This window comes from Heptranchias perlo, chromosome 25 (genome assembly GCF_035084215.1).
Source record: "Heptranchias perlo isolate sHepPer1 chromosome 25, sHepPer1.hap1, whole genome shotgun sequence".
Classification (NCBI taxonomy): Eukaryota; Metazoa; Chordata; class Chondrichthyes; order Hexanchiformes; family Hexanchidae; genus Heptranchias; species Heptranchias perlo.
In genome coordinates, this window is record NC_090349.1 from 6,287,003 (window position 1) to 6,313,061 (window position 26,059).

General features: G+C 46.7%; 1 protein-coding gene across 2 annotated transcripts in view; it reads right to left on the reverse strand.

The window, feature by feature from the left end:
- The window catches only part of slc5a1 (solute carrier family 5 member 1), a 136,695-nt gene that overhangs the window by 21,919 nt on the left and 88,717 nt on the right, over positions 1 to 26,059 (reverse strand). For both annotated transcript variants that reach the window (XM_068005511.1, XM_068005510.1), the window contains exons 7-10: positions 19,553 to 19,633; positions 12,885 to 13,105; positions 7,017 to 7,152; positions 6,038 to 6,145 (exon numbers count right to left, since the gene is read on the reverse strand). In XM_068005511.1, the coding sequence (XP_067861612.1) occupies positions 6,038 to 6,145; positions 7,017 to 7,152; positions 12,885 to 13,105; positions 19,553 to 19,633 (546 nt within the window). The remainder of the gene's footprint in view (positions 1 to 6,037; positions 6,146 to 7,016; positions 7,153 to 12,884; positions 13,106 to 19,552; positions 19,634 to 26,059) is intronic.

Sequence of the window (26,059 nt, forward strand, 5' to 3'; positions counted from 1 at the left end):
GATATACAAACCGTCCAATATAGAAACCGCCCGATATACAAACTGTCCGATATAGAAACCGTCCAATATACAAACCGCCCAATATAGAAACCGTCCAATATACAAACCGTCCAATATAGAAACCGCCCGATATACAAACCGTCCGATATAGAAAGCGCCCGATATAGAAAAAATCCAATATACAAACCGCCCAATATAGAAACCGTCCAATACAGAAACCGCCCGAAATACAAACCGTCCAATGTAGAAACCGTCCAATATACAAACCGCCCGATATACAAACCGCCCGATATAGAAACCGTCCAATATACAAACCGCCCGATATGGAAACCGTCCAATATACAAACCGTCCGATATAGAAACCGTCCAATATACAAACCGTCCGATATAGAAACCGTCCAATATACAAACCGTCCAATATAGAAACCGCCCGATATACAAACTGTCCGATATAGAAACCGCCCGATATAGAAACAATCCAATATACAAACCGCCCAATATAGAAACCGTCCAATACAGAAACCGCCCGAAATACAAACCGTCCAATGTAGAAACCGTCCAATATACAAACCGCCCGATATACAAACCGCCCGATATAGAAACCGTCCAATATACAAACCGCCCGATATAGAAAACGTCCAATATAGAAACTGTCCAAGAAAAAAACCGCCCGATATATAGAAACCGCCCGATATACAAACCGCCCGATATAGAAACCGTCCAATATACAAACCGCCCGATATACAAACCGCCCGATATACAAACCGCCCGACATAGAAACCGTTCAATATACAAACCGTCCAATATAGAAACCGTCCAATATAGAAACCGTCCAATATAGAAACTGTCCAATATAGAAACCGTCCAATATAGAAACCGCCCGATATAGAAACCGCCCGATATACAAACCGCCCAATATATAAACCGCCCGATATACAAACCGCCCGATATACAAACCGCCCGATATAGAAACCGTCCAATATACAAACCGCCCAATATAGAAACCGCCCGATATACAAACCGCCCGATATAGAAACCGTCCAGAATACAAACCGCCCGATATAGAAACCGTCCAATATAGAAACCGCCCGATATACAAAGTGTCCGATATAGAAACCGTCCAATATAGAAAACGTCCAATATACAAACCGCCCGATATAGAAACCGTCCAATATAGAAACCGCCCGATATACAAACAGTCCGATATAGAAACCGCCCGATATACAAACGGTCCGATATAGAAACCGCCCGATATAGAAACCGCCCGATATAGAAACAATCCAATATGCAGACCGCCCGATATAGAAATCGTCCAATATACAAAGCGCCCGATATAGAAACCGTCCAATATACAAACCGCCCAATATAGAAACCGTCCAATATACAAACCGTCCAATATAGAAACCGCCCGATATACAAACCGTCCGATATACAAACCGCCCGATATAGAAACTGTCCGATATAGAAACCGCCCGATATACAACTGTCCGATATAGAAACCGCCCGATATACAAACTGTCCGATATAGAAACCGTCCAATATACAAACCGCCCAATATAGAAACCGTCCAATATACAAACCGTCCAATATAGAAACCGCCCGATATACAAACCGTCCGATATAGAAACCGCCCGATATAGAAACAATCCAATATACAAACCGCCCAATATAGAAACCGTCCAATATACAAACCGTCCAATATAGAAACCGCCCGATATACAAACCGTCCGATATAGAAACCGCCCGATATAGAAACAATCCAATATACAAACCGCCCGATATACAAACCGTCCGATATAGAAACCGTCCAATATACAAACCGCCCGATATAGAAACCGTCCGATATAGAAACCGCCCGATATACAAACCGTCCGATATAGAAACCGCCCGATATACAAACTGTCCGATATAGAAACTGCCCGATATAGAAACCGCCCGATATAGAAACAATCCAATATACAGACCGCCCGATATAGAAATCGTCCAATATACAAACTGCCCGATATAGAAACCGTCCAATATACAAACCGCCCAATATAGAAACCGCCCGATATACAAAGTGTCCGATATAGAAACCGTCCAATATAGAAAACGTCCAATATACAAACTGTCCGATATAGAAACCGTCCAATATACAAACCGCCCAATATAGAAACCGCCCGATATACAAACCGCCCGATATAGAAACCATCCAGAATACAAACCGCCCGATATAGAAACCGTCCAATATAGAAACCGCCCGATATACAAAGTGTCCGATATAGAAACCGTCCAATATAGAAAACGTCCAATATACAAACCGTCCGATATAGAAACCGCCCGATATACAAACTGTCCGATATAGAAACCGTCCAATATACAAACCGCCCGATATAGAAACCGCCCGATATAGAAACCGTCCAATATAGAAACCGCCCGATATACAAACCGTCCGATATAGAAACCGCCCGATATACAAACGGTCCGATATAGAAACCGTCCAATATACAAACTGTCCGATATGGAAACCGCCCGATATAGAAACCGCCTGATATAGAAACAATCCAATATACAGACCGCCCGATATCGAAATCATCCAATATCCAAACCGCCCGATATAGAAACCGTCCAATATACAAACCGCCCAATATAGAAACCGCCCGATATACAAACCGCCCGATATAGAAACCGTCCAGAATACAAACCGCCCGATATAGAAACCGTCCAATATACAAACCGCCCGAAAAAGAAACCGTCCAATATTAAAACCGCCCGATATAGAAACCGTCCAATGTACAAACCGCCCGATATAGAAACGGTCCAATATACAAACCGCCCGATATAGAAACCGTCCAATATACAAACCGTCCAATATAGAAACTGCCCGATAGACAAACCGTCCGATATAGAAACCGTCCAATATACAAATCGCCCGATATACAAACCGCCCGATATAGAAACCGCCCAATATAGAATCTATCCGATATAGAAACCGTCCAATATACAAACCGTCCGATATAGAAACCGTCCAATATACAAACCGTCCGATATAGAAACCGTCCGATATAGAAACCGTCCGATATACAAACCGCCCGATATAGAAACCGCCCGATATAGAAACCGTCCAATATACAAACCGCCCGATATAGAAACCGTCCAATATACCAACCGCCCGATATAGAAACCGCCCGATATACAAACCGCCCAACATAGAAACCGCCCGATATAGAAACCGCCCGATATAGAAACCGCCCGATATACAAACCGCCCGATATAGAAACCGTCCAATATACAAACCGCCCGATATACAAACCGCCCGATATACAAACCGCCCGATATAGCAACCGTCCAATATACAAACCGCCCGATATAGAAACCGTCCAATATACAAACCGCCCGATATAGAAACCGTCCAATATACAAACCGCCCGATATAGAAACCGTCCAATATACCAACCGCCCGATATAGAATCCGCCCGATATACAAACCGCCCCACATAGAAATCGCCCGATATACAAACCGTCCGATATGGAAACCGTCCAATATACAAACCGTCCGATATAGAAACCGCCCGATATAGAAACCGCCCGATATAGAAACCGCCCGATATACAAGCCGCCCGATATAGAAACCGTCCAATATACAAACCGCCCGATATACATACCGCCCGATATAGAAACCATCCGATATAGAAACCGCCCGATATAGAAACCGCCCGATATACAAACCGCCCGATATAGAAACCGTCCAATATACAAACCGCCCGATATACAAACCGCCCGATATACAAACCGCCCGATATAGCAACCGTCCAATATACAAACCGCCCGATATAGAAACCGTCCAATATACAAACCGCCCGATATAGAAACCGTCCAATATACAAACCGCCCGATATAGAAACCGTCCAATATACCAACCGCCCGATATAGAAACCGCCCGATATACAAACCGCCCAACATAGAAACCGCCCGATATACAAACCGTCCGATATAGAAACCGTCCAATATAGAAACCGCCCGATATAGAAACCGCCCGATATAGAAACCGCCCGATATAGAAACCGCCCGATATAGAAACCGCCCGATATAGAAACCGTCCAATATACAAACCGCCCGATATACAAACCGCCCGATATAGAAACCGTCCAATGTAGAAACCGTCCAATATACAAACCGCCCGATATACAAACCACCCGTTATAGAAACCGTCCAATATAGAAACCGTCCAATATACAAACCGCCCGATATAGAAACCGTTCAATATACAAACCGCCCGATATAGAAACCGTTCAATATACAAACCGCCCGATATAGAAACCGTCCAATATACAAACCGCCTGATATAGAAACCGCCCGATATACAAACCGCCCGATATAGAAACCGTCCAATATACAAACCGTTCGATATCGAAACCGTCCAATATACAAACCGCCCGATATAGCAACCGTCCAATATACAAACCGCCCGATATAGAAACCGTCCAATATACAAACCGCCCGATATAGAAACCGTCCAATATACAAACCGCCCGATATAGAAACCGTGCAATATACAAACCGCCCGATATAGAAACCGTCCAATATACGAACCGCCCGATATAGAAACCGTCCAATATACAAACCGTCCGATATACAAACCGCCCGATATACAAACCGCCCGATATAGAAACCGTCCAATATACAAACCGCCCGATATAGAAACCGTCCAATATACAAACCGCCCGATATAGAAACCGTCCGATATCCAAAACGCCCAATATAGAAACCGCCCGATATACAAACCGTCCGATATAGAAACCATCCGATATACAAACCGCCCGATATACAAACCATCCGATATACAAACCGCCCGATATACAAACCGCCTGATATACAAATCTTCCGATATACAAACCGCCTGATATAGAAACCGTCCGATATACAAACCGCCCGGTATAGAAACCGCCCTATATACAAGCTGCCCTATATACAAACTACCCGGTATAGAAACCACCCGGTATGTCAACCGCCCAGTATAGAAACCGCTCGATATACAAACTGCTCGATGTACAAACCGGCCGATTTTCATTTCCACTCCAATTGATGGAGCTGATAATCAGGTGTATTGTATATCGGGCGGCTTCCATACCGGGTGGTTTGTATATCGGGCGGTTTGTATATCGGGCGGCTTGCATACCAGGCGGTTTGTATATCGGGCGGCTTGCATACCAGGCGGTTTGTATATCGGGCGGCTTGCATACCAGGCAGTTTGTATATCGGGCAGCTTGCATACCGGGCGGTTTGTATGTCGGGCGGCTTGCATACCAAGCGGTTTGTATATCGGGTGGTTTGTATATCGGGCGGCTTGCATACCGGGCGGTTTGTATATCAGGTGGTTTGTATATTGGGCGGTTTGTATATCGAGTGGTTTGTACATTGGGCGGTTTGTATATCGGGTGGTATGTGTATTGAGCAGTTTGTATATTGGACTGTTTGTATATTAGGCAGTTTGTATATCGGGTGTTATGTATATCGGGCGGTTTGTATATTGGACCTTTTGCATATCGGGCGGCTTGCATACCGGGCGGTTTGTATATTGGACTGTTTCTATATCGGGCGGTTTGTATATTGGACTGTTTGTATATCGGGCGGTTTGTATATCGGGCGGTTTGTATATTGGTCTGTTTGTATATTGGACTGTTTCTATATCGGGCGGTTTGTATATTGGACTGTTTGTATATCGGGCAGTTTGTGTATTGGACTGCTTGTATATCGGACTGTTTGTATATCGGGCGGTTTGTATATCGGGTGGTATGTATAGCGGGCGTTTGTATATCGGGCGGTTTGTATATCGGGCGGTTTGTATATCGGGTGGTATTTTATCGGGTGGTTTGTATATCGGGCGGTTTGTATAGCGGGCGGTTTGTATATCGGGCGGTTTGTATATCGGGCGGCCCATCCACTGAGCCAGTCTTACACCCAGGTGGCAAGTTAAAAATCTACTCCTTTAACTTTTCCATGTATTTTGCTCTTTTAAAAAAAAATCTTCTTTCTATCTTTAAAGACTGGTACTCACCCGCCGGCATTAGCTTCACCACCAGCCTGGGATAGGCAATGTTGCTGCATCCAACTTCAGTATCACAATACTCTTTGCAAATACTGGGTACAACACAAGCTATGACATCTGGCACAAAAGGAGAACAAAGAAACATCAATCAGCTTTGATCAATCCAAATACATTCAAGAAGAAAGACTTGCATTTATATCGCACCTCTCACGACCTCAAAGCCCTTTACAGCCAATGAGCTACTTTCGAAGTGTAATCACTGTTGTAATGTAGGAAACGCAGCAGCCAATTTGCACACAGCAAGATCCCACAAACAGTAATGTGATCACTATCAGATAATCTGTTTTAGTGATGTTGGTTGAGGGATAAATATTGGCCAGGACACTCAGAGAACTCCCCTGCTCTTCGTTGACCATTGTCATGGGATCTGTTACATCCACCTGAGAGGGCAGACAGGGCCTCAGTTTAATATCTCCTGCTGAAAGACGGCACCTCTGACACTGCATCACTTCATCGGTACTAAACTGGAGTGTCAGCCTATGCTCAATTGTCTGGCGTGGGACTTGAACCCACAATCTTCTGACTCAGAAGTGAGAGTGCTACCCACTGGGCCAAGGCTGACACGGCTGATTCAGGATACAATCAGCAGTGGTCTATGGACTTAGTAAAAAAACCTTCCATTTTCCCAATTTTCTCTTGAGGCAGCAATTTACACTGGGCTACCATTCAGTATTTCAGCCAAGTAACTATTCCACATCAGGGCGACTAAACTGGAGTATCAGCCTGGATTACATGCTCAAGTGTCTGGAGTGGGACTTAAACCCATAAGTCATCTAATGTGAAAGGTGAGAGCACTACCCACTGAACCACCATTAACACCTAAGGGAAGAGAGGAATGGGGAAAGAACAGGAAATTGGAAGGAAAGCTTGCAGAGGTCTGACAGGCCAAAAAAAAGCCTCCTTCTATGATTCCATGATAATCCCTTACCTGTGTACAGAATTCGACTGATCATTCCCGGGAAGACCATGAGGTACATGGGCAGAAGCTTGAGGTAGCCACATAGGATACAACCACCCTTGACATGGCTCATATTTTTTGCAGAGAGACAGCGTTGAACAATTACCTGTGAGATAGAATAAAGAGGGACACGAATAAAGATGTAATCAAGGGTGACACAATCGGATTTAAATCTTGGAAACGGCCTTTTTAGAGATTATGATCTGCTTCTCTTTGGGCTATTCCTGCAGCAAAACAAATTCTATAACCATGGATTCCCACTGAGGCGTTAGGCTCCTAGGAGATGGGGTGACCAGTGTGCTGGTGCACAAATATATTGCCTGATTGACTTGTAGGATTTGGCTTTGGAGCCTTAATTTCCTCTCATTGGCCTGAGGATTCCAGCGGAACCAGTTAGCACTCAGTATTCTGGAGATTTCCCAGGCGCTGAAGAACATGGGATGGGAGGGGAAGGCAGGGTCCTTTTTATTTTTTTTGCCGTTTGGATAATCTCCAGGCTGGATGATTGGCATCTTCGGGTCAGTCGCCATGGATACCTCAGCATGGTGCTTGCCATTCTTGCAGCTGTCAAAGCTGTTGCCCCCTTTGTAATTTTTCTGCTCAGGTTCTCCGCCATTGCTTCGGGGTCTGTGCTGTTGGTAAGGGACCCTCACCCACGAGGCGCACCAACCGTGGGCACAGCACCAACAATGGCCAGGAAATAGTGGGCAATGCGTCGGTGGGTGAGCTTCCCCATCAGTAAAACAAACTAGCAAAATGACCCTTTAAAGAGTTTGTAGTGCCATGTGACCTGAGGATTACAGTGAGGATAACCCTACACTGAACTCCCTTGAGCGTGGAATGGCTATCACCCTTAGGTCTTCAGGCCTCAAGTTGCATGGCCACCTTTGGGGATAGGATAGAACAGCTGCAGCACATCTGCAGAGTTGCACCAGGCGAATGTGAATTTCCAATGGCTTCCTACCCTAAGGAAACCTACATAAGTTGACACTGGGCTGACATCTGGGCACTGGGTAGCTCACAACCTGAGCTGTGTCAAAGCTCCAGAAATGAGCGTAAACACTGTGAAATGATGTTTGTGTTGAAACCGTTTTGACATATTAATAAAGAATGTCTTCAGTTCATACGAAATTCCTCAAAATCAATGGGTTGATGCCTTTGTTAAAACAATTGTAAACAATTTTACAACACCAAGTTATAGTCCAACAATTTTATTTTAAAATCCACAAGCTTTCGGAGGCTTCCTCCTTCCTCAGGTGAATGTGGAAATGAAATCCTCGAACCCTTCGTATTTATAAATCACAGAACAATGCCTGGTGATTACAGATAGTCTTTTCAACTGCCCGTTGCCAAGGCAACCAAAGTGTTCAGCCAGATAGGTGTTACCTACAGGGCCACCGAATATACAAACGGCCAGAACTAAAAAAACAGATGATGTGGAGATGCCAATTAAAAAAAGAGCGAGAGAGGCAGAAACATAGAAACATCCGGAAGGAAAAGACAGCAATTGACCCGTTATATTAAAAACAGATAACATTTGGTCGCTGGTGGGGTAACGTGTAGCGTGACATGAACCCAAGATCCTGGTTGAGGCCGTCCTCATGGGTGCGGAACTTGGCTATCAATTTCTGCTCGATGATTTTGCGTTGTCGAGTGTCTCGAAGGCCGCCTTGGAGTACGCTTACCCGAAGGTCGGTGGCTGAATGTCCTTGACTGCTGAAGTGTTCCCCGACTAGGAGGGAACCCTCCTGTCTGGCGATTGTTGCGCGGTGTCCGTTCATCCGTTGTCACAGTGTCTGCATGGTCTCGCCAATGTACCATGCTCCGGGGCATCCTTTCTTGCAACGTATGAGGTAGACAACATTGGTGAAGTCACAGGAGTATGAACCATGTACCTGGTGGGTGGTGTCCTCTCGTGTGATGGTGGTATCTGTGTCGATGATCTGGCATGTCTTGCACAGGTTACCGTGGCAGGGTTGTGTGGTGTCGTGGACGCTGTTCTCCTGAAAGCTGGGTAATTTGCTGCGAACGATGGTCTGTTTGAGGTTGGGTGGCTGTTTAAAGGCAAGTAGTGGAGGTGTGGGGATGGCCTTAGCGAGGTGTTCGTTGTCATTGATGACATGTTGAAGGCTGCGGAGAACATGGCGTAGTTTCTCTGCTCCGGGGAAGTACTGGACGACGAAGGGTACTCTGTTGGTTGCGTCCCGTGTTAGTCTTCTGAGGAGGTCTACGCGATTTTTCGCTGTGGCCCGTCGGAACTGTCAATCGATGAGTCGAGCGTCATATCCCGTTCTTACTAGGGCATCTTTCAGCGTCTGTAGGTGTCCATCGCGTTCCTCCTCGTCTGAGCAGACCCTGTGTATTCGCAGGGCCTGTCCATAGGGGATGGCCTCCTTGACATGGTTAGGGTGGAAGCTGGAAAAGTGGAGCATCGTGAGATTATCCGTGGGCTTGCGGTAGAGTGAGGTGCTGAGGTGCCCGTCTTTGATGGAGATTCGTGTGTCCAAGAAAGAAACTGATTCTGAGGAGTAGTCCATGGTGAGCTTGATGGTGGGATGGAACTTGTTAATGTTATCGTGTAGTCTCTTCAGTGATTCTTCGCCGTGGATCCATAGAAAGAAAATGTCGTCGATGTATCTGGTGTATAGCGTTGGTTGGAGGTCCTGTGCAGTGAAGAAGTCCCGCTCGAACTTGTGCATGAAAATGTTGGCGTATTGGGGTGTGAATTTGGTCCCCATGGCTGTTCCTTGTGTTTGGGTAAAGAACTGGTTATCGAAGGTGAAGACATTGTGATCCAGGATGAAGCGGATGAGTTGTAGGATGGCGTCTGGAGATTGGCTGTTGTTGGTGTTGAGTATTGATGCTGTCGCAGCGATGCCGTCATCGTGGGGGATACTGGTGTAGAGTGCCGAGACGTCCATCGTGGTGAGAAGTGTTCCTGGTTCAACTGGTCCGTGGGTACTGAGTTTTTGTAGGAAGTCTGTAGTGTCGCGACAGAAGCTGGGGGTTCCCTGTACGATGGGTTTCAGGATGACCTCGATGTATCCAGAGAGGTTCTCACACAGGGTTCCGTTGCCTGATACGATAGGACGTCCGGGTGTGTTAGCTTTGTGTATCTTTGGGAGGCAGTAGAAGTCTCCCACGTGGGATGAGAGCGCGTAGGATGCTTTGAAGGTCTGGATCGAAGGTCTTGATCAGTTTGTTGAGCTGGTGGATGTGTTCTTTGGTCGGATCTGCGGGTAACCATCTGTAGTGTTCCTATAGTGTTCTCAGCGTAATCCGAGTTGTATGTGGACGTCTCGGCACTATACACCAGTATCCCCCACCATGACGGCATCGCTGCGACAGCATCAATACTCAACACCAACAACAGCCAATCTCCAGACACCATCCTACAACTCATCCGCTTCATCCTGGATCACAATGTCTTCACCTTCGATAACCAGTTCTTTACCCAAACACACGGAACAGCCATGGGGACCAAATTCGCACCCCAATACGCCAACATTTTCATGCACAAGTTTGAGCACAACTTCTTCACTGCACAAGACCTCCAACCAACACTATACGCCAGATACACCGACGACATTTTCTTTCTATGGATCCACGGCGAAGAATCACTAAAGAGACTACACGATAACATTAACAAGTTCCATCCCACCATCAAGCTCACCATGGACTACTCCTCAGAATCAGTTTCTTTCTTGGACACACGAATCTCCATCAAAGACGGGCACCTCAGCACCTCACTCTACCGCAAGCCCACGGACAACCTCACGATGCTCCACTTTTCCAGCTTCCACCCTAACCACGTCAAGGAGGCCATCCCCTATGGACAGGCCCTGCAAATACACAGGGTCTGCTCAGACGAGGAGGAACGCGATGGACACCTACAGACGCTGAAAGATGCCCTAGTAAGAACGGGATATGACGCTCGACTCATCGATCGACAGTTCTGATGGGCCACAGCGAAAAATCGCATAGACCTCCTCAGAAGACTAACACGGGACGCAACCAACAGAGTACCCTTCGTCGTCCAATACTTCCCCGGAGCAGAGAAACTACGCCATGTTCTCCGCAGCCTTCAACATGTCATCAATGACGACGAACACCTCGCTATGGCCATCCCCACACCTCCACTACTTGCCTTTAAACAGCCACCCAACCTCAAACAGACCATAGTTCGCAGCAAATTACCCAGCTTTCAGGAGAACAGCGTCCACGACACCACACAACCCTGCCACGGTAACCTGTGCAAGACATGCCAGATCATCGACACAGATACCACCATCACACGAGAGGACACCACCCACCAGGTGCATGGTTCATACTCCTGTGACTTCACCAATGTTGTCTACCTCATACGTTGCAGGAAAGGATGCCCCAGAGCATGGTACATTGGCGAGACCATGCAGACACTGCGACAACGGATGAATGGACACCGCGCAACAATCGCCAGACAGGAGGGTTCCCTCCCAGTCGGGGAACACTTCAGCAGTCAAGGACATTCAGCCACCGACCTTCGGGTAAGCGTACTCCAAGGCAGCCTTCGAGACACTCGACAACGCAAAATTGTCGAGCAGAAATTGATAGCCAAGTTCCGCACCCATGAGGACGGCCTCAACCGGGATCTTGGGTTCATGTCACGCTACACGTTACCCCACCAGCGACCAAATGTTATCTGTTTTTAATATAACGGGTCAATTGCTGTCTTTTCCTTCCGGATGTTTCTATGTTTCTGCCTCTCTCGCTCTGTTTTTTTAGTTGGCATCTCCACATCATCTGTTTTTTTAGTTCTGGCCGTTTGTATATCCGGTGGCCCTGTAGGTAACACCTATCTGTCTGAACACTTTGGTTGCCTTGGCAACTGGCGGTTGAAAAGACTATCTGTAATCACCAGGCATTGTTCTGTGATTTATAAATGCGATAGGTTCGAGGATTTCATTTCCACATTCACCTGAGGAAGGAGGAAGCCTCCGAAAGCTTGTGGATTTTAAAATAAAATTGTTGGACTATAACTTGTTGTTGTAAAATAGTTTACAATTGTCAACCCCAGTCCATCACCGGCATCTCCACATCTTTGTTAAAACAGTGGACGAGGGAACCTCATGCAGTGCTCATATCACAAGGCACTATCTCAACAGTGGTGATTATGGATTGCCCTCACCCTAACAGGACACAATCTCATGGTGGATAACTGCCCATTAAAGGCAATGACACCTGGGTCAGGTAGTGGTGTTTGGGTGGGGGGATGTGTTGCCTGGTAACAAGAAGCAGCAGCAAGCACATTTAGTGCAGGTGAGCTCAGAGTCTGTCTTTCCCTGTACAGTTTCTCTCAAACTGGAATCCACCTTGGACTTTTTTTTCATTCATTCTGGGGACGTGGGCGTCGCTGGCGAGGCCGGCATTTATTGCCCATCCCTAGTTGCCCTTGAGAAGGTGGTGGTGAGCCGTCTTCTTGAACCGCTGCAGTCCGTGTGGTGAAGGTTCTCCCACAGCGCTGTTAGGAAGGGAGTTCCAGGATTTTGACCCAACGACGATGAAGGAACGGCGATATATTTCCAAGTCAGGATGGTGTGTGACTTGGAGAGGAACTTTTGGAGGTGATGGTATTCTGCCAGTTGAGTCACAGAATAAACACGGCTAAATTCATACGTTAACAGTTTAAAAATACTCCCAATGTATATTTATAGGTTTCTTAAATATTTACACAGGGACCTCAGTTATTTACTTACCTTTTATAAAGTGCTCGACACTTCTACCCTCCAATAGCTAACATTAATTAGAACAAGGGAGCCAGTGTGATTTTTCTATTCAGGGTTTGTGTGACTATCTTACCTGATCAGTGCACCAGTACCAGATGGCCAAGATACTTAGGCCAAAGATAAGGCCTGGCCAGGGTAAATCACCGGAGATGGGATTGCGGAACAAGTGGAATGAATCCGGTCTGGGTGTGTAACAGGCTGCGCTGATGTTCACGTTGGGGTCGGTGACCTGGCTCGTGATGGCGTTCATGTACTTATCCATCATGGCATCATAGCCACCCACTTCGTTGAATGCTGCGACACAAAATATCTGGGCTTAGTCCCTGGCAATGCACAAAAGGATTGTCTGTTTACCGAATCGCAGAAACAACATAAAATTCATATATCGGGGTGGGGGGATGGGGGTAATTTTAACCCATCCCACCCGGCGGGGAATGAAGCAAAGAAGGGTGGGGCCCTTAAAATGGAGCAATCAGCCTGACTGCCCTCTTGCTGCTAGAAGCTGCTGGCCACCATTTTAACTAATCACTGTAGTTTGGTGGCTCTGGCGTCCGCTGAAAGCAGGCCAGAGCCTGGTAAATTTATATGAATCGCAGTCCCGTTATGCGAATGGAGCCCCAGTTTGATTTTAACTCAGGCCTGAGCAGGAAAGTTGCCATGACAATCCTGTCAGGTGAAGGTTGAAGTTGTCATCTTCCAAAATTCTATATATTATGGAAGTTCCTGCAGATTGGAGGGTGGCAAATGTAACCCCACTATTTAAAAAAAGGAGGGAGAGAGAAAACAGGGAACTACAGACTGGTTAGCCTAACACCAGTAGTAAGGAAAATGCTAGGGTCTATTATAAAGCATGTGATAACAGGACACTTAGAAAATATCAACGGGATTAGACAAAGTCCACATGGATTTATGAAAGGGAAATCATGTTTGACAAACCTACTGGAGTTTTTTGAGGATGTAACTGGTAGAATAGATAAGGGAGAACCAGTGGATGTGGTTTATTTGGATTTTCAGAAGGCCTTTGATAAAGTCCCATAAGAGGTTAGTGTGCAAAATTAAAGCACATGGGATTGGTGGTAATATACTGGCAAGGATTGAAATTTGGTTAACAGACAGGAAACAGAGAGTAGGAATAAATGGGTCTTTATCGGGGTGGCAGGCAGTGACTAGTGGGGTACCGCAGGGATCAGTGCTTGGGCCCCAGCTATTCACAATATATATCAATAATTTGGATGAGGGAACCAAATGTAATATTTCCAAGTTTGCTGTCGATATAAAACTAGGTGGGATCGTGAGTTGTGAGGAAGATGCAAAGAGGCTTCAAAGCGATTTAGACAAATTGAGTGAGTGGGCAAATACATGGCAGATGCAGTATAATGTGGATAAATGTGAAGTTATCCACTTTGGAAGGAAAAACAGAAAGGCTGAGTATTATTTAAATGGTGATAGATTGGGAAATATTGATGGACAAAGGGACCTGGGTGTCCTTGTACACCAGTCACTGAAAGCAAACATGCAGGTGCAGCAAGCAGTTAGGAAGGCAAATGGTATGTTGGCCTTCATTGCAAGAGGATTTGAGTACAGGAGCAAGGATGTCTTACTGCAGTGCAACAGGGCCTTGGTGAGACCACACCTGGAGTATTATGTACAGTTTTTGTCTCCTTACCTAAGAAAGAATATATTTGCCACAGAGGGAGTGCAGCGAAGGTTCACCAGACTGATTCCTGGGATGGCAGGACTGTTGTATGAGGAGAGATCGGGTCGACTCGGCCTGTATTCACTCGAGTTTAGAAGAATGAGAGGGGATCTCATTGAAACATATAAAATTCTGACAGGGCTAGACAGACTGGATGGGGAGGATGTTTCCCCTGGCTGGGGTTCTAGAATGAGGGGTCACAGTCTCAGGATACGGGGTAGAACATTTAGGACTGAGATGAGGAGAAATTTCTTCACTCAGAGGGTGGTGAACCTGTGGAATTCTCTACCACAGAAGGCTGTGGAGGCCAAGTCACTGAATATATTTAAGAAGGAGCTAGATAGATTTCTAGACACAAAAGGCATCAAGGGGTATGGGGAGAGAGCGGGAATATGGTATTGAGATAGAGGATCAGCCATGATCTTATTGAATGGCGAAGCAGCTCAAAGGACCGAATGGCCTACTCCTACTCCTATTTTCTATGTTTCTATGAAGGCAGGTCAGAAGTTGTCGGGAGGATGAAGAGGCCCTCCAAGGTAAATCAAAATCTTTCCTTTGTGGGTCCAGGAGGAGCAGGAGTGCTCCTCCATGCCCCATGCCCACAAGGAAATCATGGCCTCCCCTGCCCCGGAGTCTTACCCAGCTTTTCCTCCTGTGAGACCCTTCTGAAGCCCCCTCTCTGCGACTTACTTTTTTGTCAGTGAGCCTTTCTTTGGTCTGGGCCTGCGGTCTCTGGCCGCCCGACCGTCCACTCCCACCCGCTAGCCAGCTGCCGTTTTCCTCCTGTTTCGGGCGGGCATGCAGTTGAGGCCCAGGAGTTAAAATAGCCCAGGCCTGAATTCTGGGCCTGCAAGTGCATTTTGCACTCGCCCTGCACCCCCCCCCAACCTGCCCAATACTGGCTGGGAGTTAAAATCTCGCCTCAGTGAGAGTAATTTTCCAAGGAACGCACTGGTGGGGAGACCCAGATATTCTGATGTGTGATGAAACTGGGCAAAGTGCCTTGCAGCTGCAATCAGGCTCAATAGTCCATCGGTCGATATTGGCACCACCACAACGTTCAGTCCATATTTCCCAACCTCACCTCATTGTTGTGGAGCCAGCCTTTGGCTCAGTGGTAGAATTCTGGCCAGTGGTTCAGGGTTCAAACCCCGCTCCGGACAGTCCCGGGGAGCGGAGGCCGGGGCTCCGGACGGTCCCGGGGAGCGGAGGCCGGGGCTCCGGACGGTCCCGGGGAGCGGAGGCCGGGGCTCCGGACGGTCCCGGGGAGCGGAGGCCGGGGCTCCGGACGGTCCCGGGGAGCGGAGGCCGGGGCTCCGGACGGTCCCGGGGAGCGGAGGCCGGGGCTCCGGACGGTCCCGGGGAGCGGAGGCCGGAGCTCCGGACGGTCCCGGGGAGCGGAGGCCGGGGCTCCGGACGGTCCCGGGGAGCGGAGGCCGGGGCTCCGGACGGTCCCGGGGAGCGGAGGCCGGGGCTCCGGACGGTCCCGGGGAGCGGAGGCCGGGGCTCCGGACGGTCCCGGGGAGCGGAGACCGGGGCTCCGGACGGTCCCGGGGAGCGGAGGCCGGGGCTCCGGACGGTCCCGGGGAGCGGAGACCGGGGCTCCGGCTCTGAATTCCACACTTGCACATCATCCAACGGGGATCAATGGATAGTTACCAGAAGTGGGACACCTGTCTGCTTATTCCCCTTGCCAGCCAGAGGACACTGTGGCCAACTGTGACACCTCCATCATCGCCCTGGCTAAAATCAGGTAACTGAGTAAAGATCAGGATTAATCCTTAGCCCTTCCTGGTCTGTATGGGCCAGGATGACCCACATGGTGCGTTTGCCACCAGCTTTGATATAATTTTTATTTTCACTCACGACAGTAGTGACATGTGACCCTTGTAAAATTTTAAATTACATTTTAAAGACTAGAGCGATGAGAGAGGCTGAGGTTTTTCTCCTTCGAGCAGAGACGGTTAAGGGGAGATTTAATAGAGTTGTTCAAAATTGTGAATGGTTTTGACAGTGTAAATAAGGAGATACTGTTTCCAGTGGCAGGAGGGTCAGTAACCAGAGGACACAGATTTAAGATAAAGGGCAAAAGAACCAGAGGGGAGATGAGGAGAATTTTTTTTACACAGCGAGTTGTTCTGATCTGGAATGCACTGCCTGAAAGGGTGGTGGGAGCAGATTCAATAATAACTTTCAAACAGGAGTTAGATAAATAATTGAAGGGGAAAGATTTGCAAAGCTGTGGGGAAAGAGCAGGGGAGTGGGAATAATTGGATAGCTCTTTCAAAGAGCCAGCACAGGCATGGTGGGCCGAATGGCCTCCTTCTGTACTGTATGATTCTATGATACATTGTAATCCCTGATCCTGAACCATCAGTGGAATGGTGGGTGTGTACAGGGAGAGAGGAAAAATATCGGCGGATGATTCACCCTGAGCTGAGGAACCTTATAAGGGAAGCATGGGCTGGGAATTTCCTCGGAGCTGCTCCTGCTCTGCCGTAACTTTGCCGGAATGCTGCCTTTGATTGTTGGTGACCATTAGTTCCAGCACGGGACTGTCCCTCTCTTATAAACTGCAGGCCTGCAAAGCTCAAACAGGAGGGACAGTCATCACTCCCCATTGGTGGGTTTGGCACCTGCGGCCCACATGGACCTCAATTAAACATGGGATGCCATTCACTGATCAAATGGACAGATCTACAACCTCCCAAACCTCTGTCCCCGTGAGACGGTCACTCGGAAGTTCCACGATTCGCCTTGCCCTGGAAAGAAGCTCCTCCCACAAATGGCCACTTGGAATTGGAAACACAACACGAGTGAAATTCTGGGCATGTACCTGCATCGCAACATAAACGGTTACTGTCGCCCTGAGGCGGAAGGGATTTTTCATTAGGCAAGTGGGCGACCAGGTACATTTATTATTGAACATCACCCAGAGTCAAAAAGTTCCTCTGGACTTTCTCACCGGGAAAAAAAATCAAAGTGGCAGCAAATAGAAGAGGTAAATTTATTCAATAACAAACATCTGGATCAGACGGGCTTTAGGCTCCTGTGAGTTGATGCCATTCCGTGTGAAGTAGGAAAAGAGATTTATCACAGAAGGAAAATATTACAAAATTGAAATCAATTAGCCAAAGGTTTATTGGGAGATTTTAATTGGAATGGTTTAGACTCCTGTGTCCAAAGCTCAGGAGTCAGATATTGGAGAAAATATTCTCCTAGATGTAAGCTGCATAAATACAAGAGGAGTACCGGGATCGTAGAAATCATAGAAGGAGGCCATTCGTCCCATCGTGCCTGTGTTGGTGAGAGCTGGAGCTATCCCTACACTGTCCCTGTATCGTTTTGTGTTCGTGGAATCATACATAATACAGCAGTCACCCCACCAATGACGAAAGAAAGAAAGGAAAAACGAAGAAAGACTTGCATTTCATGCCTTTCATGACCTCAGGACATCCCAAAGAACTTTACAGCCAATGAAGTATTTTTGAAGTGTAGTCACTGTTGTAATGTAGGAAACGCAGCAGCCAATTTGTGCACAGCAAGATCCCACAAACAGCAAAGTGATAATGACCAGATAATCTTTTTTAGGTGTTGGTTGAGGGATAAATATTGGCCAGGACACCGGGGAGAACTCCCCGGCTCTACTTCAAATAGTGCCATGGGATTTTTTACGTCCACCTAAGAAGGCAGACGGGGCCTCAGTTTAACATCTGAAGGACTCTCAAGAGGTTTAAAGAGGTGTGCCCTCTGCTGTACGGAGATGGTGAGGTGATTGTTGGAGCCACACAAGTAGTGAGAAAATAGGTAAGGCAAAAATTCCCAGCTCCCTCCTGGTGACTCAGTATGATTTGGTATTTATGATGTACACCAGCGACATTCCATGTATCAGTGTAAATTGACAGGCACTGTAGATCCCTTCTGTAACATCCAAATAGATCAAATACCAGGTGGAAGGAAAGCACAAGTACACTATAGTACTGACATTTTGCTCACAATGCACTGCATGAAGGAGAAGCATTGGGAGCCATCTGGTGGGGAAAAAGTGACACTACAGTTTGATTCTTCCACCTCCCAGTGGTATGCAATTCAGAACACTTCTTTTCAGAGCGAACTATTGAGATTTCCCTTCCCACCGTCCAGGGCCCCAAACACTCCTTCCAGGTGAAGCAGCGATTTACTTGTACTTCTTTCTACACTGTATTCGCTGCTCACAATGCGGTCTCCTCTACACTGGGGAGACTAAACGCAGATTGGGTGATCACTTTGCCGATCACCTCCGCTCAGACTGCAAGCGTGACCCTGACCTGCCGGCCGCTTGCCATTTTAATTCCCTGTCCCACTCCCACTCTGACCTCACTGTCCTCGGTCTCTTACACTGTTTTAATGAAGCTCAACGGAAGCTCGAGGAACAGCACCTCATCTTTAGATTAGGCATTTTACAACCTTCCGGACTCAACACTGATTTCAGTAACTTTGGATCAGAACCACTGCTCCCATTTTTTCGGACGCCAGTGCTGCTAATGGTTCTGATGTTGCCATTTACAGCTCCTCCAGACCCATCTTTTGTTTCTTTACTTGTCCCATTCTCACCCTCCTTGCCTTGCACCATCATCCCATCATTTAATCACTCCTGCCCTCCACCCTATCACAGACCTTTGTTCTTTCCACCCCTCCCCTCCCTCCCTCACTTTCCCTGGCTCTGTATTTGTTTAAAATCTGTTAAATCTTTAAGATCTTCCAGTTCTGATAGAAGGGTCATCGGCCTGAAACATTAACTCTGTTTCTCTCTCCACAGATGCTGCCTGACTTGCTGAGTATTTTCAGCATTTTCTGTTTTTATTTCAGATTTCCAGCATCCGCAGTATTTCGCTTTTGTATTGAGATTTGAGTTCTCTTTTAGTCATTTTGAGCTAATGGGGAATTTTGCCCGAGGGAGCTGATTCCTTTCACTGACACCATCTGTGACCCAGGAGGGGAAAGAGAGTATTGTAAAGCATTGCAAACATTGTGGACACCAAAGCACACAGCACAGATAGACTTACCAAAACCCATTAGAATGAAAGAGCCCACCACCATGATGATGGTCTGCAATGTGTCGGTGTAGATCACAGCTGCCAAGCCACCTGTCAACAACACAGAGTAACTTTCCATTAATAGAGAAGTGATGGGGTAAAAGAGGTTATTAATGTTGACAAGTTTGCAAAATGTGTCCCAACAGGCAAGGCCAGATTTCAGGATGGAAGATCCAGGCTTGACAAACCTGAGAGTTCTTTGAGGCGATGGTGGATGGGGGAAATTGCAGTGGATGTGATGTACATGAATTTTCAGTACGTCTTTGATAAGGTACCACACAGGAGACTATTGGAGAAGATTAAGGAGATATGGAATCAAGGGGAAGGCAGCAAATTGGATTAAAGACTGGTTAGAAGGGACGAAAAAGAGAGTGGGAGTTAAGGGAAGTTCCTCAGAGGAGATGGAAGCGGGTAGTGGTGTCCCACAGGGTTCTGTCTGGGGCCACTTCTGTTCACTATGCATATCAATGGTTTGGATAGCGGGCTAGAGGGCGTAGTGTCCAAATTTGCAGATGATACTAAAATAGGAGGCACAGTAAATAATTCTGAGGAACAAAGGAAGCTGCGAGAGGAGATTGATATGATGCTCCTTGTCTTTCAGATGGGGAGTTAACCACTCTGACAATGGGGCGTGACCAGCAAAGAGGACATCACATTTGATGACATCTACCAGCTCATTAATTAAGATGAGAGGCAGAGTAGAGCCAGGAATTCTTCCCTAAGGGACAGCTGTAGCCCATTTCTGTTTGTTAAGACCTTAGTAAAATCATTAACGAAGAACTCATGCACCAATAAATGGAATCGTGAGTATTTTACTCCTCCTGGAGTTAGTCGGCTGAACGATCAGTGAGATTTGAGACTATCAGCAGAGACAGAAGTGAACGGTGAGCAGTAGGTTTTTGTCAGAGATCTTGGGTGTAATGACCATTCAACGATATATTGTAATGTAAGAGCAAGAGGGGGTGGCCCAGGAACACGTAACCTCATCACCCCCTGTCTTACTACACGTGTACTAACATTTCCAGGTGTGAATACAGTATTCTTGCATATTTCACAACAAATCATATTTTCCTTCATTTCCATCTCAAGCTGCTACTTTACAGTAATATTTGTGCCTTAAATTGTACAACTTGTTCCAGACTTTCCACCAGATCTTCAGAGTTACTGAGATGGCAGTATCTCTCTTCTTAACTTCCTGCCCCGCTCATTGCTTCCTTTGCATTTTTGGGGGGTGGGGGCGCTATTCTCCTCCACTCAAAATTCACAGATGTCGCTCCTTCAAATGCTGACCATCATCTCCAGAGCCTGGTCTGGAAAATGGGCCTTCTAAATCTGCTCTTGATCAATTTTTCATAGACATTTTGTATTCCACAGCCAAATGAGCAAAGTTGCACCATTTATACTCCACAGTTGGTTGAGGGTACTGGTGGGATGGGCTTCAATGTGAGAGTTAGGATAGTGGAGGGATGAATTCCAATGTGAGATTGGTGGGATGGATTTCAATGGGAGAGTTGGGATACTGGAGGGATGGACTTCAATGGGAGAGTTAGGGTATTGGAGAGATGGGCTTTGATGGGAGAGTTGGGATACTGGAGGGATGGACTTCAATGGGAGAGTTAGGGCACTAGAATCAGGAGCTGCAATAAGTGCAATGGCTTTTTCTTATGTTCCTATAGTTAACTTTCCCATTGCTGGCCTTAATTGGCTGATTTAATTAGAACATCTCAACGGAACAATTAGTAACTGTCCCTAATGCTGAGACCTTATCCGGGGATGGAAAATTCCACACACAAGTCGTCCCGGGATGACTTTGATGGAATGGAAGCCCAGCCGCTCAGTTAACCACGCACGCCATTATTAATGCGGAAATCGTCCAGCAAATTCAGGAGATTAAGAGATACCCCGTGAGCTGCTGATTTCCAGAACTTGCTGGTTGATTTACCCCACTTTGTCGTTTGCTTCACACAAACGGCATCTCACCCTCAACTGCCTCGTTATTTTTAAGAACTTGTTGGATTTGCACATAAATTGCCCATTAAACTCCCCGCAGAAGGTTAAGGCTGGTGATTAACAGCGTAAGTACCCTTTTAATGACATGATAATTGTTAATGCAATGCCAATCAACCTCTCTGGCCCTGAAAGGGAACAGTTTAAACTGTTCAGTCTCATTCCTACAGGTAGTAAATTGCTGTTAGGGATTTACAAAATTTCAATTTTCAAATTCTTTTTCTTCCTTTTCCTTTCTGTCTCTTTTTTTTCTCTCTCTCTTAATCCAATCTGTCCTTCCCTCTCTTTATTTCTCTTTCTGTACCTGATTTGACTCTAATTCACCCTCCTTCTCTGTTCCTTTCTCAATCCTTAAATCTCATTGATTAGGGAGCTGGACTGTTGGTCCCGCCTTTCACTGAGATCCCAGGTGCCCGTTGCACCCGCAACAAATTACGGTGCTAAACATTTTCGAGTCGAAGGGTGCGGGAAAAAGTCCAACTAATGACACACACTGCGAGATGCCCCACTCCAGTAAGGTCCGGCCCGTTGACGTGTTTATCTGCGCTGTCCCATCTCCAATCCTCCACTGCTTCTTGTTTGATCGTCTTGCTGTATCAGCTGCTGTAACTCTCCCCGACACCGCTGAGCAACTCTTCATTGATATAGAGACTGCATTATATTCCCTTTCAGCATCAATTTCCCCCAATTAAAGTTCGAGCGACTGATAAGGGAAATTCTCAGGAAAATAACACACAGCTTTAAAGAGATTTTGCAACATTAAACTTTTGGAATATTAGACACTGGAACTCACTCATCCTGAGCCGGCGCGGACACGATGGGCTGAATGGCCCCTCCTGTGCTGGATCTTGTCTATGGTTCTATGGTTCACTCATCCTGTAACCTGGATGACTAATTTCACCCACAATTTCATTTATAAACTGGAAAACAACTCCAACATCTTGCATTTATATAGCGCCTTTAACGTAGTAAAGCATCCCAAGGTGCTTCACAGGAACGATTATCAAATAAAAATTAGACACCGAGCCACATAAGGAGATATTAGGACAGGTGACCAAAAGCTTGGTCAGCTGCTCTCCAAATGGCTGAGCGGGTAAATGCCCCACCTGTTGGGGTACTATACCATACAGGAGGAGCCCAGATTCTGTCCCTGGCATGTGTTGACTTGGCTGATCCCAGCTGGGGCAGTAGTAAGTGTGCTACAGTTAACTTCAGTGCCCCTAGGCTAGGGAAGGCAAAACTCCGGATGCCCCACTCCAGCAACCCCTGCTGGAAGTGCAGTAGTGAGAGGAAAGGTTTGGGCTCAACTGAGATGCCTTCTGTGGTTGAATAGCCATCTACACTCATCGTAAAAAACGAAGCATTTTTGTCTAGTTTTGGCTTGGTTGCTGTCTCTTTAAGTCCAGTCATAATACACAAGGGAACTGAAATTATTGCAGGGGTTCCCCAGGTCTCCTGCCATAACTCCAGTGGGAGACCAATGGACCCTCTAGGGAAATGGCAAAGACCTGCCAGAGCTTCAATAGGAGACCGCAGGAACCCCACCCCAGGGAAATGGTGGACCCACCGACCGGCTCTATAATTTGAGACTGGAGAAACCACCAGGGAAATGGTGGGGGTCCATTGGCTCTAAAATCTGTAGTAAGGAGGGTAGAAAAGACCCCAAAAAACACAACGACTGATTGTCTAAACCAGTACGTGAAGAATGCCCGCGTCAGTGAGGAGCTAGAGGGGCTATCACCCAAAGTGGAACTGTGCCCCTGCAAGAGCCACCAGAGAAAGGGGAGAAAGAGGGAGCAAATGGAGGGAAACACCTATAAAATCAGGGATGGATTCTACCCATCAGGACATCCTCCACCCTCCCCCCACCCCCCCATTGTGTGTACAGATCGAAGCAACAACAAAACCTGCAATTCCCACAGTCCACCACAAGGTTCCCAAATGCACTCAGGAATAGTTTACGTGTTGATCAAGCCCAGTGGGTGAGACGCTCTGTCAGCTGATTTCTGTTTTGTTATGAATGTGGACATTGTGTTCAAATAGTTTCACCCTGGCAATATTCCTCAATCAATACCGCCATTAACCGGCCATTCATCTCTTTTGCTGTTTGACTGGCTGAAGTGTTTACCCACATAACAACAGTAACTGCTCTTCAAAATGTGATTAATCAGATGTGAAAGAAGGAACTTTCATTTATATAATGCCTTTCATGACGTTCCAAAGCACTTTACAACCAATGGAGTACCTTTGAAGTGTAGGCACTGCTGCAAGGTAGGAAACGCAACAGCCAAATTGCACAGAGTGGGGCTCAAACCCACAACCTTCTGATTTAGAGGCAAGAATACTATCACTAAGACACTCTTTGGGGCATCCTGAGAGATGTTTTAAGGTGCTGAATCAATGCGAGTTCTCTCGCCCTCTCTTTCTTTCTTTGCTGTTTTAATGTCTGGGAGCCCATCTGAGGGAGTATTCTCTTTTACTGGTCGAGGCGTTCATCCATCATAAGGTGAATCAGACGGAGAATGAGTATCAAAGGGTTTTGTTCACACGCCACTGATTTACTGCCTTTCATTGTTTCATGTATTTGACTCTCTCCCCTTCTTATGTTTTCCCATCTGAAAAGTTGGAAGGAGAAAGTGGTACTGGTTAAAGGGGGCTTTCTCTCCTCATTCTCCGTGATAGCTGCTCTTCCCCCTCCTCCGCCCCCATTTGGTTAAGGTAAGTATATAACGTTTTTAATGGGGTTTATATTATCCTGGAGCGGGCTTTGGGCGGTTGGACGGTGGCTGGCCTCACCTCATTTAAATTCTGTCAGTCCACATCCTGCCCAGAATGGACGCCAAGGGCCGCCTGCTGGTTTTCAGGTAAGTGGCGGGGACAGGGTTTCGGGAGGGTCTTGTGAAAGATCCCATGGCATTAGTCGAAGAAGAGCAGGGGAGTTCTCTCCGGTGTCCTGGCCAATATTTATCCCTCAACCAACACCACTAAAAAAACAGATTATCTGGTCTTTATCACATTGCTGTTTGTGGGATCTTGCTGTGCGCAAATCGGCTGCTGCGTTTCCTACATAATAACAGTGACTACACTTCAAAAGTATTTCATTGGCTGTAAAGCGCTTTGGGACGTCCTGAGGTCGTTAAACACGCTATTTAAATGCAAATTCTTTTGTTTCTTTTCAATGAACCTCTGTTTGAGCTACAAGAGACTCCACCCCACCTGTTAACCTCCATATAAGGAGGGTCGCTGGGATACCTCCTAACAAGTTAATCTTTATAGAGTAGCTTCTACCCAAAACTTCTTTGTGTTTCCTAAATTGTCTCCTCTCCTCTCCTGGGGTACAGTTCCATTGGCTGCTGCCAATCTTCCCGTGCCTCACCCAAATGGTCCATATAACTGTCAGTCTGTTCGACAACAGGGTGCATCGTAGGCAAGCCTGATCTAATCCTCACCTAAGGTCAGCACATGTGCACTTTCCAGCAGGGGTCAACTGGAAGCAATGAAGAGCAGGAACCCTCGTTGATCTGCCATCCTTGGGCCAGGGCTGCTGAGGTCAATTGTACTGTTCCCTCACCAATACACCACTCCCTTTGCCCCACCATTGGCCGTGCCTTCAGCTGTCTAGGCCCTAAGCTCTGGTATTCTCTCCCGAAACTTCTCACCCCTCCACCTCTCTCTCCTCCTTTAAGATGCTTCTTAAAACCTACCTCTTTGACCAAGCTTTTGGTCACCTGTCCCAATGCCTCCTTCTTTGGCTCAATGTCAATTTGTTTTGTCTAATTATACTCCTGTGAAGTGCCTTAGGACATTTTACTATGTTAAAGGCTCTAAGTAAATGCAAGTTGTTATTGTTGAGATTAATTCAGTAGAGCCCAGAAGCTGAATTTGGGAGCTGCATGGTCTGGTTTATGGCTCAGTACCACACCATGCTCACCCATTAAATCACTGGGTTTAAAAGCTTCTAAGTAGAGGTTTGTGGGGAGACATGAACTAATCCCTTGGAACTTGATATCACCCTACGCCTTCTCATGAGCTATTCCCTGTTGTTTCCTGTTGGCAATGAAGCCTGGTTCGATCAGCCCCTGATTACATTCTCCTTTGTGAGTAACTGAATAACTTACATTATCTTTCACACCAGGAATCCAAGGCCAATGAAGACACTCCTCTGCTGATTCTCAAACTGTGGAATTGACCCTTTGCAACTTTAGTGGGAGAATTAAAGTTCCTCACATACTGCACACATACAGTCATGCACCACGTACACAAACACACGTACAAACACACACACAAACACACGTACAAACACACACACAAACACACGTACAAACACACACACAAACACACGTACAAACACACACACAGACACACACACACAGAGCCACACACAGAGCCTCACACAGCCGCACACACGCACAGTCGCACACACACACGGCCGCACACACACACACACACACACACACACAGAGCTGCACA